The sequence below is a fragment of the Camarhynchus parvulus genome, chromosome 12 (assembly GCF_901933205.1).
Source record: "Camarhynchus parvulus chromosome 12, STF_HiC, whole genome shotgun sequence".
In the NCBI taxonomy this organism is placed as follows: domain Eukaryota; kingdom Metazoa; phylum Chordata; class Aves; order Passeriformes; family Thraupidae; genus Camarhynchus; species Camarhynchus parvulus.
The window spans coordinates 13,027,925-13,043,919 of record NC_044582.1 but is presented as its reverse complement, the minus strand read 5'-3'; the positions used below and the strand labels follow the sequence as shown (position 1 = coordinate 13,043,919).

The 15,995-nt window shown below is 45.8% G+C and overlaps 1 protein-coding gene across 1 annotated transcript in view; it reads left to right on the top strand.

Annotated features, from left to right (window-relative positions):
• Positions 1-15,995, top strand: part of CADPS (calcium dependent secretion activator) — a 203,022-nt gene that overhangs the window by 162,869 nt on the left and 24,158 nt on the right. The window contains 4 exon segments of the mRNA XM_030956450.1: positions 1,491-1,646; positions 4,428-4,575; positions 10,204-10,278; positions 11,348-11,431. Coding sequence (XP_030812310.1) covers positions 1,491-1,646; positions 4,428-4,575; positions 10,204-10,278; positions 11,348-11,431 — 463 coding nt within the window.

Sequence of the window (15,995 nt, the reverse complement as noted above, 5' to 3'; positions counted from 1 at the left end):
ACTTGAAATGTAAATCCATGCAGTTCCAAAACTGGGTTTAGACTGTTAAAGCTTGCTTACACCCAAGCACAGGTTTGAACTAAAAACTCTTAGTAGATTAATATGTGAGACTGTTGTCCAGATTGGTCCCCTGGCAAAAGCAAATGCCTGATTCTTTATCTTTTCATCTCCCTGGTTCCCTTTTACTCACCCTTCCCCTCCATCAAGGACATGTTACCTGTTGCTTAGTGTCAGATACGTTTCTCCTACAACCAAGACTATTCATTCTTTATCTTGTTGACTCTGCTAGCCCAGGCTCCCTCAGGACTCCTCTGGCATGTTGGGACTACAGTTCTCACCTGGGAGTAGCCCTGTTTGCATTAGTTCCCAGCTCCTCTAGCATTAACTCAATGCAGCTGGCATCTGTCACAATAGAAACACCCTCCCTCATCTGTTTCTATAGATGATGTCAGCACAAGTGGTAATGCATGGTGTGTTAAATATCTTATAAATTACTGTGTTAGCATTAGTGGTATGCGAGGAGGGGGTTGAAACTCTTGAAGCTCCCTTGGTAATTGTTCTGGAAAAAAAAAAGTGAGGGAGAAGAAGAGAAGGAGAGAAAAGGGTTATAGATGCATAAATTTCTGTGCACAAACAGAGTGCAATCCAGTCCTGTATTTTTATTCTGTAAGTGGAGGTTTGAGATATAATTATACTGTGAAAAGAGCTGGTGTAGCTACACACTGCAGGACTAAAGACTTCCATCTGGGCAGGGGTGTGGGTACAAGAATATATGCTTGGGAAAGAAATTGAGAATTTTGTGGCAGACCAAAGTTGTTGCAAAATAAATTTTTAAAAATGTAAATTTGTTGTCCTGTAATTGCCTTTGCAAAGAAAAAGGTGCAGCAGTAAATCCTGCCGAAACTCCTGGATATGAGATATGAGATGTACCCTTAGCTCAATTGACTTACCCCAATTTCTTTTCAGCTGTTCAAGAGATAAAGTGTGTCCTCGCTCACCACTTGTTAGCACTGTCCCTTACCTGGAAACGGGGCCACACTGGGGGGACAAGGCAAACTCAAGATATAATTTGGAGGGGGGAGAATTGCATGAAACCCTAAATCTTAATAACTGCATACAGCCTAGTATGGCAGTTATTATTGATCAAGGATTTTCTCCCGCAATTTCTGGCCTTAATTATTAATAATCACATACGTTAATGTGGTTATTAACTAAGGCTGATTTTTACCATACACACGTTCTTCCCGTTAATGTGTGTAACTCATGATGTTGTCTTACTCATCTGGTCTGGAAAGTTTTGTGGGTGATGACAGCAAGATAGATTAGGCAACTGTATGGTAAAACTCAAAATCCTGATGGTGGAGATGGCCAGCGTTGTCCTGTGTATGAAACTGCTGTCTGCCTTACACTTGTTGCAGGAATGGTCTCCACATCAGGTTGCCAAGACCCTGATGCCACTTCTGACTTTTGTTCTCATTTTGCCCTGCCAGCAATGGATCAGGCACCTCAGAAGATATGTTCTGGAAACTTGATGCCCTACAGACCTTCATTCGGGATTTGCACTGGCCTGAGGAGGAGTTTGGGAAGCACCTGGAGCAGCGCTTGAAGCTGATGGCGAGTGACATGATCGAGTCCTGTGTCAAAAGGTGGGTGCCCATGAAGGAGCCTGGCATGGTTCTCAAGAGCTCACAGGATGCAAAGTTATTCCACCTTAAACTGGAATTCACCCCATTGCTGTGAATTGTGGACTCTCCCAAGCAGGCACTTGTCTGTTGAGACCGAGTGCTTATTCACAGTAAGGCAATAAATCACCCATTTTTCTGTGCTTTGTAGGTAATTACTTATTTTCAGTGCCGCACATGAGGTCAGATCTTTGTAAATGCAGGTTGGTGTGATGATGCTGACTGCTGAAGGCATAGCCATAAGAAAGATCCCAGCACTCGCCTAAAAAGCACAGATACATGAACAAAACCAAGAAAAAATTACTTAAAAAGTGGGATAGTGTGTTGCTTGGCACACAGGTTTCACGTCTGCCGTTGATTGGGAAAAGCTGTTGTATCATCAGCCACATTATAGCATAGTTACCTGCAGATCTTCCAAAACAGAGATATCTTTAAGCAACTTTTAGACATGCTGGCAGCTGTCATTTTGAAAGCAAAATATTGAAGTTAAATTTCCAACTTTTTCACTGCAATTTATGTCCATTTGCATCAGAGATAACGAGGCAAGAAGAAAAAATGAACTTGGTATTTCTTTGTGCAAAAATTCGTAGACAAAGAGATTAATCAGAGAAAAAATGGATGCCAAATATAGCCAGTACATGCTGATATTAACTGCAGTGTGTGATGTGGCTGTCCTGTACCACACTTCCCTGGCCACTCTGCAAGTGTGAGCGTGGCATTTATTTTCAGTACAATCCTCACTAGCCTGGATGTGCAGTATCAGCACAGGGGAAGGCACATTCAATCCCTGAGATGCAGGCAGGGAGGCAGATAGCTCGAGGCTTGTTCTCTCACCATTCTGGAATAAACCCTAGTGCATTTTAAGTGCAATGAGATGTATTGCATTTAATATCTTTGACATAGAGCAATTTATTGCAACAGCCCATCTTTGGTCCTGTGTCTGGCACAAACACTGAGCTTTAGTTGTCTTTCAGTTGTCAGACTGTGTTTCAGGAGAAAACCCAGTGATGGAGCTCTGCTCTCTGCTCTGCTCTAGCACCACTAGCAAAACTTATTTTCTCTTTTTTCTTTTTTTTACTTGGAATTAAGGCCCCTTTGCTGTCCCTACAGCACAGTTATAACTGCAATGATCTGTAAAAATCAGAACAAGTTAGCTCAGCTGAGATAACTGGGAAAAATAAGCAAATTTCCAGGTACATCTAAAGAAGAGCTTGTGTGCCTGGAAGCCAGGTGGTTTTTTTCTCTGATTTGCCTCAACCTTTCTGCAAATGTGTTGCCCCTCTGTAAAAACCTGGCCCAGCTTGTATTGGTACAACTATATATAATGGTTGTGAGCATAAGTAAGTAGGAACATGCTCCTTTCCATGAGGAGATGGAAAATCCCAGTCTCCTTGGGTCCTTTCAGTAATTATCAACATTCTAGTCCCCGAGTCCAGGCTAAATCTGGCACTGGTAATTAAATCAGTTCAAATGCCATTGCTGATGTAAACCAATATGCTGCCTTCCCTATTTATATCACCTGCAAACAGGGCCTGGCTAAGGTTTCTTTAGCAATTTCAGTTTGACACAACATTTTTCTTCGCGTCTGTCTCTGAACTGTTGAATCCATGGAGGAGCCACCCTGCCTTCCACACTGGGTTGTATTTCAGGGCTGTCAGGAAAGCAGCCTTTCCTTGCAAGGAAGGCCTGTTCACTAATAAATCCAGGCAGAAGAACCTACATACCAGCTCAGATCTGATCCCCAGAATGGGAGCTTCACATTCGTAAATGAGTTTTCATTTGCATAACCCTTGGGGGATCATTTAAGTTCAGAATTATTCCTGAGCTGCAGCTGATATTATTTGTTATTTCTAAATTGAAGCTCCTATGATAATTTATTGGCAGATTCTGTGTAATGTGATAATTGTTCTGTGTTAGGTTAGATTAGTGAAGTACCTCTGGAATATGAAGAGTGGCTCTGAAAAAAGGCAAGGCAATGCCCGCCACACTGGAAAGCATTCCCATGTTAGACTCACAAATGCCTTGGTATTTAAAATAGGACACAGGATCAGATTTTGTAGGTTTTGGCCTAACAAAAGTTTTGGTGTATCATGGTTTGTTACTGCCAGGGATGTCAGATTTGATCTCAGTGAAACCTCAGGAGAACAGGGAGGTGTGTGATGCAGGTATGTTCATACGCACATGCCTGTGCCTCTGCATGCTTTGCAGATATAATCTGGTGAGTGTGTGTGGTGCAGGGAAACCACTTCTGTGAACTTACAAGACAATTAACTTCCAGTGAGCAAATACTATCATATCACTATAAATGCAATGATCTGGCAGTGTCCTTTCAGTCAAGCAATGAAGGAGTTTCTGTTATTTGTAGTTGCTGTCAGGGAGCAATAGAAGCTTCCTTTAGTGCAGCAGGGTGTGGTTATCAATCAGCTAATGCAACCAAATTAAAAGTGTGCATTGACACTGCTGTTTGTAACATCATCACACTGTTTATCAAGCATAAGAGAGTCACAGTTTCCCTGAAACTGTTGAACACTTTATAAATAATGTGTATTCTGGAAAGGGGGTTTCTTTTTAAACAGGAAAATCATTTTTAGAAAAAACACATTTGTAACAATTGCACTGTGGTACTCCCAGCAGCATTCAGCCTTCTGGCTCTCAAACTCCTCCCAGTATTGTTTCAAATTATTATTATTATTGTCTTAGTATGTTTAAAGCAACTAAAACATCTTCTTCTGCTTTCCTTCACAGAACAAGGATTGCATTTGAAGTAAAACTGCAGAAAACCAGCCGATCAACAGATTTCCGAGTCCCTCAATCAATATGCACCATGTTTAATGTCATGGTGGATGCCAAAGCTCAGTCTACAAAGCTTTGCAGTATGGAAATGGGCCAAGAGGTAAAAATGCAGGTTCTTCCTTTCACAGCTTTTAAAGGCAATGTCATGAAATTTCCTGTCTCCTGTTGTGCTCGTTTCAGAGACGTTGTATCGTTTGTGGATTTAGCCTTCCATAGAGAGTGTGCAGATGAATGTACAGGGGGTTGCTCTCAAATCTAATGAATAGAAACATTCGGAATCCCTGTCACTTAGGAGTGGCTTTTTGCAAGGACTGTGGTATGCATACGGTATCTCTCAAGCTTGGTTGTTGCATGATGACCATACAAATTGAGTCATTAACTGCACCTTGGAGCCAGGTGTCAGCAACACACTTTCTGTGTATGGCTATTTTCTGTAGACAAACATAAGGAAAACAGAACTGCCAAGTTGTTGCTGTGATGCATGTAAGGGGAAAAAAAACCCCAAAACTACAAAAATAAAGAACTTCCAAAAGTAGATTGAAATTCCGGCTGCTTTGCAATCCTCGAGTACTGGCTGTAATCAGCACATTTGATCATTCTGGATTTCCAGGTTCATAATGACTCAAGTTCCCAAATAACAAACCTGTTTTAATTAATTGCTGACTTTTATTTTCTTCTGAAGCCATAGTTGCAGGTTGAAGTTTCTGTGAATTGACCTATGAATTAGAAAGACATAGCAAATTGGAATGAATTAAATGCATCAGAATGCTCATTTTGCTCCAGTGACTTCAAGCCAAATTGAATATTCATATAGCAGTTTAGAATAAATTCACAAATACTGTTTGGCTCACCTAGTCCACTGCTTGTCAGCATTTCCTAGATAAGCCTTTTCACTACAGCTTTCCATGGTCAGATTTTGCAGTGAATCATTGCTAGTTGTTCCTGTGTTTTTATCAGTTGTTCACTTCAATTTGTTCCTCTGAAAGAACTTGCTCCAAAGGCCACTAGATGTAACAGGGCTCTCTGCCCTGATGTCAGTGGTGTTTGGATCAGATTCAGCTATTCTTTTTATTTTTCTACATATTTTATACATATTTCAGTTCTGACATTTTATTTGTGACATGTACCTTGTAAGAGATTTCATACTGCCCATCATCAGGTGTTCCCTTGTCCTCCAGATCAGCTGGAGCAGATCTTGAGTGGGCTTTTGTTGTCCAGGTCTGGACATGAACTTCTCTACCATTTTCTGTTCCATATTCATACCCGTGTGTCTCCCCAAGTCCCTCAGCCTGCAGCTGCTGCAGCATCTACCCCGTCAGCTGCAAAGGTTCATGTTTGTGATGTTCCTCACTGCAAACCAGGATCAAACCCTTATACTGGCACAGTCCCTGGAGACAGGGAGATTTTGGAGATCATGAAGACAGAGGAGGCTCATTGCATTCATTAAACTGCCAGGTGAAGTATTCAGATGGCCCAAGACTGATCACATCAGCACTGTGCCCAGGCATTGTGTGACCAGGCACTCACTGCATCTTTCCATGCTGACTTGTGATGCTCCCTGATTGCCACAGTTTCCTCCAAATTCTGAGCATCAGTCCCACTGCAGGTTCAGCCTGACTCAGACTGCAGGAGGCAGGGGAGGAGGTGGCTCTGTGGCTGCTCCTGGGCTGCAGACAGGATCAACTGCAAATCTGCCTGGGCCACTTCCAGCAGGTGTTTGGTGCAGCAGCTCTGAGACAGCTGAATCCCTGTGGCAAGCAGCAGTTGCTGGGACATGAGGTTTTTTAACAGATAGCTAAACTAATGGAACCTGTAAAGCAGACATAAATTATTGATGCATAGGTTACCATTTAGGACTGTATTTTATACACCCTCCCTTTTTCTTTTATTTTTTTCTTTTAAGTAGTGTTACTACCTCCCCCTCCATTCACTTGTGCCACTCTGTGTTTTGACTATCTCCATCTTCTCTTCTTGAAGCTGTCTGAACCTGTGTGCCAAGGTGGTCAGGCTGAGGGGGGTAAAGGTTCCCATGTAGATCTGTCATTACAGCCTGGGAGAGGAGGACAAAATGCCACCATGCCTCTTCCAGTCCCACTGGAAGCGATGAGGCAGTTGGATACGCAGCAGAGCCATGGGAGCCTGGGTTTCCAGCCTGTGTCCTTCTCAGTAATAGGGGGAGCTGGGTCTGTGCCTCACTGAGTCCCTCTGTCCCCCCATCTCTGGTGTGCAGCAGCTGCACAGGTCAGCAAGGGGAGGAATGGACAGGCAGGAAGGGACAGAAACTCGCTGATGGGACCATCCAACAGTGCCCCAGCTGGCACATGGCTCCTCCAGCCTGTGTCCCTGTGCAGAGAGTTCAACAGCAGCAAAAAGGGCTCACACTTCCCACCACAGAGCTCAGGCAAGGCCTTTGGCCCAGACCTAACCAGAGATGACGTTTTTGTTAGAAACAAACCACTCATTTTTCTGACAGTTCAATCTCTATTTGGGCAGAGACTCTCTCAGCACCTTCCTTGCCTAGACCTGACCTTGCTCTGTGGGTTCCCTCCCACCCCAAAGGCCTTCCTTTCCACACTACCTTCAGCCACACTCACTTTAGCAGATATTGAATGCGTTTTGCGAGCATTACCCTGTGAAACAAACACCCATCATTTCATTCCATTTCCTTGTCTCTAAAGGCAGCTGTTAAAACATTTGGTAAACATACTTTACCATCTTAAATATTTATTTTTCCTCTGAATTTTTAATACATCTAAGGGGATAAATGTATGTATTAAATGTTTCTCAGTTGGTCTAGTATGTTTCTATTTAATATCTAAGGTCAGATGGTCCTTAGAGAAATACAACATACACACAATCTGTTACATGACAAGGCAAGATACTCATCACATAAAGTCAAGTTGAATCATTGTAGTGCACTGATTATGGATTGTAATAATTGAGCTAATAGAAAGCTATGATGAACTTGATCGAGAGTGGGGGCTATGCTGGGTAAAGCAAACCAGCTCTGTGATCTTTAACCTTGAGTGTTTCCATGAGGAATGTAGAAGGAGCTGTTGGAATTGCTGGTTTTGCGAGCCAGGCATCTGTAGCAGCACCAGGCGCTCGCTTTCCAAACCGCCGCCGTCTCTGACCTGTCCTGGCCAAGGCTCCCCTTCCCAGGGTGGAGCTGGGGCTGTGGCACTGGTGGCACAGGGTGCACATGGCTGTGGCTGCCTGGGGCAGGCCCTGTCCTGCATGGTCACTGCCAGGGCACTGGGGCTCACTGCCCTGGGGATTGCGGCTGCGATGGGAATGAGCGCTCAGGGTACTGCTACACCACCTCGGTGCATGCACAGGCTCCTGTCCTGCTCTCAGAGCTGTGGTTTTATTCCATTGGGGCTCTTATTTGCTTTTGAAACAAGCTTGTTATTGAACATGCATCAGTCAGTGCATTTCACAGTGAATTGCTTTGCACATAGCTAGTCATGATTGAATTCAAACTCATGACTTACATGATGAAAGCAGTTAGATGAATACTTGTTTGCAAAGTTTTACACACACAGAAACTGCAGTTGCAGAAGGAAAACATAATGGGAGAGACACCCCAATATATGCACAACCTCTTCTCCATTTCCCTTAGGAAGTTCTGGCTGTGTCTGCCAAGCACATCAGCAGCTTCTACCTGTACCAAGCTGTTACAGGTCCCTGTCGCCCCACAGCTTCATTCCAGCTGTGCTGGGAAAGGCCAGGGCAATCCTGGGAGCTGATAAGACCTAGCTCTGCATTAAAGATTAATCATAACTATGATCCCATAAGGGACTTGTGTATGTCTTGACCTGCAAAGCAGGACATGGAATGGGAGCTGCCAATGCAAGTATCACCTGCTTGTTCGTGTATGTTTCCCCCGCGTGGGCCCAGCAGATCGCAGCCTGTGGCGTGGCGGTGCCGGTTTGTCCTCGTGCCCAGGTGAGGCTCTGAGTGCCCCCAGCCAGGCCTTGGGCTGGTGCTGTGCCATGTCCCCTGCCCTGGCCCTGCTGCCCCAGTGAGGGCTGTGTGGCTGCCCCGAGGCTGAACCCTGCCTGTGGACAGCCGGTTCCCTTCTTCTCCGGAGCCAAATAAAACCATAAGAGAGTGCCAGGTGTCAGCTACAATCCGGTCCCTTCCCACTGTTTTACTGCCACCAAATCCTACAGGTAGCGATCTCTGGCATTTCAGCGAAAGGAGGTTTTGACCCCATTTCATTTTCCATTGCTTATTGTTTCTGTGCATGATGCTGCTGTTCTCATACGTCTCTTTTTTTAAAAGATTTTGGTTTATTTATTGTTTATCTTCATATGTTCTTTTTCCTGTCTTTTGCACTTTCCTCTTTATTTCTGTCCCCAATCATCTGAAAAGTTTGCAAAAGAGTGGGTAAGTGTGTCCTACTTTTATTTTCTTTTTCCCAAGTTCCTATATTAATGTTACTGCCATAGAAAAAAATTCCCGAATTGTAGAGCAGTTCAGAGTGCTGATCAGACACTGAGACCAGCAGCTAGCATTTTTAAAGCCCTCACAGTCTTCCTTCCCAAAGTCTGATTAGTATTTAAAGCAGATTTGTCTCTTTCAATGTGATTTGATGTTAACATTTTAAAACAATATTAATGCCAAGTGGTAATGAATATAGTGACTAGCACCAGTGCTTGAAATGTTTGACTGAAAAATCAAATGTTTTGTGTTGGAAAGCAGTCATAATCAGTATTTTCTCAGTCCATTGAAAATAAGAATATACTGTATGTTTTCACTAATTAAATCTTGTATTGGAAACAGGTCTTTTCTAAATTAGTAGAAGACTGTATTTTAGTACCTATTCTAGCCATATTGCAGCTGATTGCATCAGAGCTCCCAAGCTAAGCAAGGTTTGGCGTGTGCAGAAATTGGGTTGAAGACTCAGAAACGCTGGTGCTGCAGGCACAGGCCTTGGTCAGCCAGTGCTGAGCCACTGCCGTGGGATCTGCCACTGCCTGGGGCTCAGGGCTGCACTGCCTGCTGCCTTTTGCATGGGACAAAAAGGCACGTCGTGGTTTGTTGGGAGGTTTTTAAATCTATCTCACTGTACAAAACAGCAAAGTATTGGAACGAGTACTTAACTTGAGCCATATGCCTGCTGAAGCCAGGGTAACACAGGTTCAGCTGCTGTGCTGCAGTAGGTGGGAGAGGTGCTGCCCCATTCCCAGTGGTTGAGACACTGCAAGTTCTCCTGGAGCAGCACATCCTCCCCATTCCCATGCCAAGGGCTGGGTGGTTTGTGGTGCCCTTGGAAGGGGCTGTCTGTTCCCCTCCAGCAGCAGGTGCATCCCACTGTCTGCTTCAATCCATGTGCCAGGACAGGATAATGCCCACAATGCTCCAGAAGTGGAGCAAGGGACTTCAGAATCTCTAGGAGCACAGGGTGCTGGTTCTCACAGGGATGGTAGAGCCTCCCCTCTGACATCCACACATGGCTCCCAGAGCTGTGGGCACACAGAACAGGGCAGAGTTTGCCCATGCTTCAAAACTGATGCAGGATTCTTCAGAACTCAAGGTCTCTCCTACAAGTGTAAGTAGTCACTGGCCACTGCAGTGGGGCCCAGGGTAATAATAAGCTGCATAATTCTTTGGTTTAATACTATTTATTGTGGTTACCAAGGGAAGAGACTGACAAGTGTAGAGCTGTTGGCTGTGATCAATGCTGATATTTTCCTCCCCCTCTCCTTTTATTTTTCTTTAGCACCAGTACCATTCAAAAATAGATGAACTAATTGAGGAAACCGTCAAAGAAATGATAACACTCCTAGTGGCAAAGGTAACCCTCGGCTTCAGGTGAAGTGATTCACTGTTAACGTTGCACCTTTAATATGTGCATTTCCATTAAAATGTGACACATTAGGTTGTTGAATTGGCTTCTTGTTTCTCACAGGCAGGATCATACATCTCCCAGTCCTTTCATGGTGACTCTTTGTTGATAAGGAGCTGCATGAGACGTAGTACTCTGCTAGCAGCATTGCCATACTGGGCCAGAAGTGGCTTTAAGGAATGGGTGTTAGGTTAATGGGGTAACAGCCCATGGTCAGCATCACCCCACAGCACTGGGGTAGCTGCAGTCAGGGGGTGGCACTGCAAAATGCTGCTGCAGAGCCATTGGGGTGGCATGCAGAGGTGGTCACCACTCCTACGCATGAGGTTGTGTGGACAAAATAGCTCATCTTGTGCAAGATCACCATATGCTCTTCTAAGAAATTAATTTAGAGATGACAGTAGTGGGAAATACATTCCAAAATGTCAGGTTTAATTGTTTGGAAATTGTTTTTCATCGGAGTCAGCTTCTGTAGCTTAGCTGCCAGCATTCCCCTTGGGTGGTTGTGTAGGTCTGGTGTGCTGTGCTAACACGGAGGGGAATTGGTATGTAAGGAGAAAGATGGTGGGGTGTGTTTTCCTCTAGTTTCAAACTTTCTGAGAACAAGTCATCCCTATTATACAGTGGAGACCTTTAAACATAATCCGCCAACATATGCCAGTTCAATTCTTCTGCAAGAATACCCAGCTAGCTGCGTGCTTGCCACTGCATACTGGGAGCAGGAACCACAGCCTTCCCCAGCCAGAGAGGCTCTGCTGGATTCCCCACACACTGCCCCCACCTCCTGTCCCTGCACCACCCAGGACACTGAGGGGTGATTCCCAGTCAGCAAGAGGTCCACCACAGCACCCAAAAGGAAGCACTCCTTTGTCCCCACTCCCTGCCCACTGTGCTCAGGGGGAGGTGGTCCATTCCTTTGGCAATGCTGAGAGGTGCACTGGTTTCTTTGAAGGTGATGCAGATTTTTACACACTTGTCCAACTATTAGAAATAATTGCAGTATTTTTTGTCTTTGTAGTTTGTCACCATTTTGGAAGGAGTCTTGGCCAAACTGTCTAGATATGATGAAGGGACTTTGTTTTCTTCATTCCTGTCATTTACTGTAAGTACAGACTATATTTCCTTTATCTTTCCTTTTTTTCTTTTTTTTCTGCGTTGTAGCCTCCTGCTCTCCCAGGACTAGATCAGCTACCTAATAATTCTTCCATTCTGTGATGTTTGATCACTGTAACTCCCACATGAATAGACAAAAAACCTGTATGCAGATATATAGTACATAAACATCCAGGATGCACTGAGAAAAGCCATCTCCATCCATCCTTCAGCTTGGTGAAGTTTATTCTGTTGAGGATACATATGAAGATGAAAAAAAGCATTGCACTGTACATGCAATTAGCTTCATTGTCTCTTCACATGGCAGGTGTGTTCCTCTCAGTCTTCTGGCCATAACAGTGACCATTAAATAGTAAACAGCAAAATAAGGGAGATCTAGGGAGTGACTACATGTTTCTAAAAGAGAACAAGGTAGGGGAAATGCCATGAGGTCATGAAGCACAAGGTGCCTCTAATGCCACATTTCTCCATAACACTGAGGAACCAATTCACAGCTCACCACATATTTCCTAGCAAGGTATAGGACTAGACCAATATCTGTGCAAAACTGGCCTCAGTATCCAGCAATGGTTTAACAATCAGAGCTGTATTCCAGAAAAGTGTTGTGACAGCTTCTTAGGATGAACACATGGCAGCTGATTTCCAAAGGTCTTCTGAAAATGCATGTGCCAGAAAGTTTACAGGAGTGTCTCTGTGCAAGGACGACTTCACTTCTCTCAGCTCACAGGCACTTGTGCACATGAATGCCTGTGGCTGGGCTGCTTGGAAAGTTGTGTTCACATTTCACACCCTGGTCCTGTTGCCTTCCTGTGCAGCCTCTCCTGCACTGACTTGTTCACAGAGACCGGGCAAGAGGCAGAAGGCACTGCTCTGCAAACTGGGAAGGCTTTCCAAAATCTCATTTTGGAGTTGTCTTAGTTCCTTGCAAATGTCTGCTGTTTGCTACTCTTGGGCCCTTTTGCTGAGTTTGAGGCAGTTTGTAGGATCCATCTGGAAATGGAGATGGATTTAGGAAGGCTTAACAGCAGAGGCAAGAAACTGCTCTTGGCAGCTTTGTATACACAGTCTGGCAGCTTATCTGAACCTCCGTGGGGTTCAAACTAAGCATTCTGCCTTTTCAGGTGTGCTGGAGGCACTTTGTTCTTCAGAGAAGAGAGGAAGGGAGGGTGTTCCATTCACTGCCCTGCAGTGCAGCTCTTCTCCCTGGATAAACCCTGCGAGGTTACAGCCCCAGGGCTGTGCTCACCCGTGCTCGAGGGGATGCAGGGTATGGATACCTGGATACCTTCCCTCATTCCAGTGCTGTGGAGGGTTAGGAAATGCTTGTGTGCCAGCAGCAGAGGATGTGGAGGCGGCAGCTTTCCAGGCATCGGAAGTACCAGCATCAGCCCGTGTAGACGGTGTAGTGTGCAGCCCTTCCTTCCCCGTGAATCCAAGCTGTTCCTCGTTGGTGCTGCACTGCTCCCACCACATCCCACTGTTTACACTGCCGAGTGCTGCTCCCTTTGATTGCTGAGCAAAGCCCTGGCTGCACCTGGGCTCTGGGCACCTGTCAGGACCAGCACGTGGGTGCAGAGGGTTCGGGCATCCTCTCTGCTGCTCCTCGGACACTTACTGACAGTTAACTGCCCCAGCAGCAGCAAAACAGGCTGTCCCGCTCCAACAGCCCCACAGCCCTTGAACATGGTCCCAAAGCCTGGATTTCATGAGTTTTCAGTCAGGAAGGGATGTGTATCCAAATAGCTGCTGTGCGTGGTGTGTGCATATCTCCAGGAAAGTGTTGGTCCCTCGCCCACAGCAAGTGGGCTGGGTACACGACAGAAGAGCAGGATTGCTCCTTCCTGACAAAGGGATGTCTCTCGCTTTGGCCCCCATATTTGCTGGGAGCCACTGGGAGAGGAGGCTGAGGAGCAGCCCTGACCCCTTTGGCACTGGGCTTAGCAAGTCTCCTCTCCCTGCAGTAGTAATGTGACTTGCTGTGTTTAGTCTTTGCAGTGATAAATACAGAATCTCTCTCTTGTTACAGCATGCTTGCACCACCTCCCACGTTTTCCCTGTCTGAACAAATACAACAAAGTGTGATGGTCCAAGCCACTGAGCTCCAGAAAGCATTAGTCTCCCACCCCCTTCCACCAACTTCTTTCATCGCGTGTTTTCCAGGCGCTCTGCAAGTGACATGTACTCGGGGGTCTTGTGACAGACAGTTTTATCACCTAGTAGGATATCCTCATTTCCAATTCTTGCCTCGAAATTCAAGATAAAATTAATGCATCTGTTGTCCTAATAAATTCTCACTAGCCACTTCTCCTTGCAGAGCACTTTGAGAGGAAAACACCCTTCTAAATTTGGCCAGACTTATTTTTTTTTCTGTTTGTTGCTACATTTGAGTGCATCTTGGCGGCAGCAGCCCAGGCCCTGGCTGGGTGTCTGCATGTGCAGATCCACTGACTCACAGGAATGCCAGCTGCTAAAATTCCCTGTAATCTGGATGGCCTCTGTAGGCAGAACATTACACCTGTGGTAATTATAACCAAAGATTCCATGCAACCCAAGGGAGACAGAAGTAAAAGATCTTATTTTTGTTCTGCGCAAAATTTGTATGGTAAACTGAGATGTTTCATGGCAAAGTCACATACTTTGTGAAAAACGGCAGCCTAGCAAAAATCACACAACATCCGGCAGTTTGGAAATTTCACTAAATGTAGCCAAATCTGACTTTAAAGAAAAACAAGTAATTATTCTGATTAAAGGAGAGTGGGCAGGAGAAGCAGCTCAGTTTTTTTGTGGGTGGAGGGAGGAGATCGCAGGAAGCTGAGTTATTCTTGTCGCCTCTTGGCTTTGGAGAAGGTAGTTTGAAAGTGGCGCTAAGCTGGACCCAAGAGTGCTAAATCCACACTCAGCTGGCAGGTTTGCTGCTGCCTGCCTTTATGCTCTATGTGATATTTGAAGGTACAGGTGTAGCCCTGAGGAAGGACCCCAGCTTGAGATCTGCAGGCTGTTGAGCCACATCATTTTCCAGCCTTTCCTCCTGGTTGTTGGGCTTTTCTGCTCAGAAAAATTGCTGGTTTGGTGCTCACATGGGCACCCTGCCTGCATGGGTGTGCCATGACTGCCTGCTTTCCTGGAGCTGCATCCACTGGATGGGCTCCAGCTGCCTTCACACACGGAGGCTGAGGCTCCTCCGCTCCCATTCCACAGAGCAAGGGATAGCACTTCACCACCTCCCCAGAAAGTTGTGAGGATAAATGCAGAGACAAGGCAAGGTGTCCAGCTAGCCAGCTGGAAACAGGAATACCTGGAGACAACACAGGTGTTTGCTCTGGTGCTGATTTTGCTGTCTCCTTCATAAAGTCATGTGCTGGGACGTGCCCCGTCCCCCTGCAGCCTCTCTGGCAGGCAGACCTGGGGTCACACTGCAGCAGCAGGCGCTCGGTGCCCTCCTCCTGCCCTTCCCTCTGTTCTTGCCCCCCGGCTCGGCAGCCTGGGCGCTGCCAATGCTCGCCGCGTTCACCTCGGCAATTACCACCAGTCTGGTCTTTTGTATCGCCTCATTGTGCTTAATTATGCACCCCCCACACACACCATATGAGTGCTTCCACCCACTCTCACATTCTGTCTCACACATACATTCATTCTCTCATTCGGGACACATAATTTATTCATCCCAAGATGCAACTGTGTGCGTGTTATATTTAGGCTGTTTTAATGGTAGCTTTAGAAATATTTAAAAGCAGGTGAGCTTTTACACCCAAACAAAGATGGCCGGCAACGCTTACCCTAATTAAAAGCAGAAGCGTTGTGGAAAATCCCAGCCATCCTCTTTCTAGACACTGTGCCTTATGCTACAGTGGGAAAAAGGTCTCTGTGGCCAGCTGGGCACTGCTCAGTTGGAAGAGTTGGCCCTGACGTCAGGGGCCACCCCGCCTCCCGTGCCGGGCAACGTGCGCCCTGCTGCATGGAAAATCACAGACAAAGTCAGTGTGGGGTCTTGCAGATCACACCAGCTTGTCATGACACCACAGGGTGCAGTGTCCATCTCTGATACCTTCCCTCCAACAGTATCTTCTAAAAAGGGAGGAAAATCAGGGAGAAATGAGGTAGCTGTTCAGTCTGGGAAGCAGAAAAGCTTCAAGACACTTCTGCATGGGATGGTGTGATCACACTGCCCCAACAAGGTCTGCAAGTTCTTGCCAGCATCAGGGCCAGCAACAAGAGGGAAAATAATAATTTTTGGTTTGAATTCACTGATGTGGGGGAGGAAGAAGTGAGTGCAGGAGAGGCTGCAGGTGAAGGCAACAGGGATGAGTTTGAAAACGTGAACACAACTTTCCAACCAGCCCAGCCACAGGCATTCATGTGCAAAACTTCTCAGAAAACCTTCAGGCCAGCATAGTATCACAGGATGGGTTGGAAGGGACCTTAAAAATCGTGTTGTTCCAACCCTTCTGCCACAGGCAAGGACACCATCCAAGTTACTCAAAGCCTCATCCAGCCTGGTCTTGACAATGTCCCAGGAGGGAAGCACACCGTGGGCAGGACGATGGGAAAGGAGC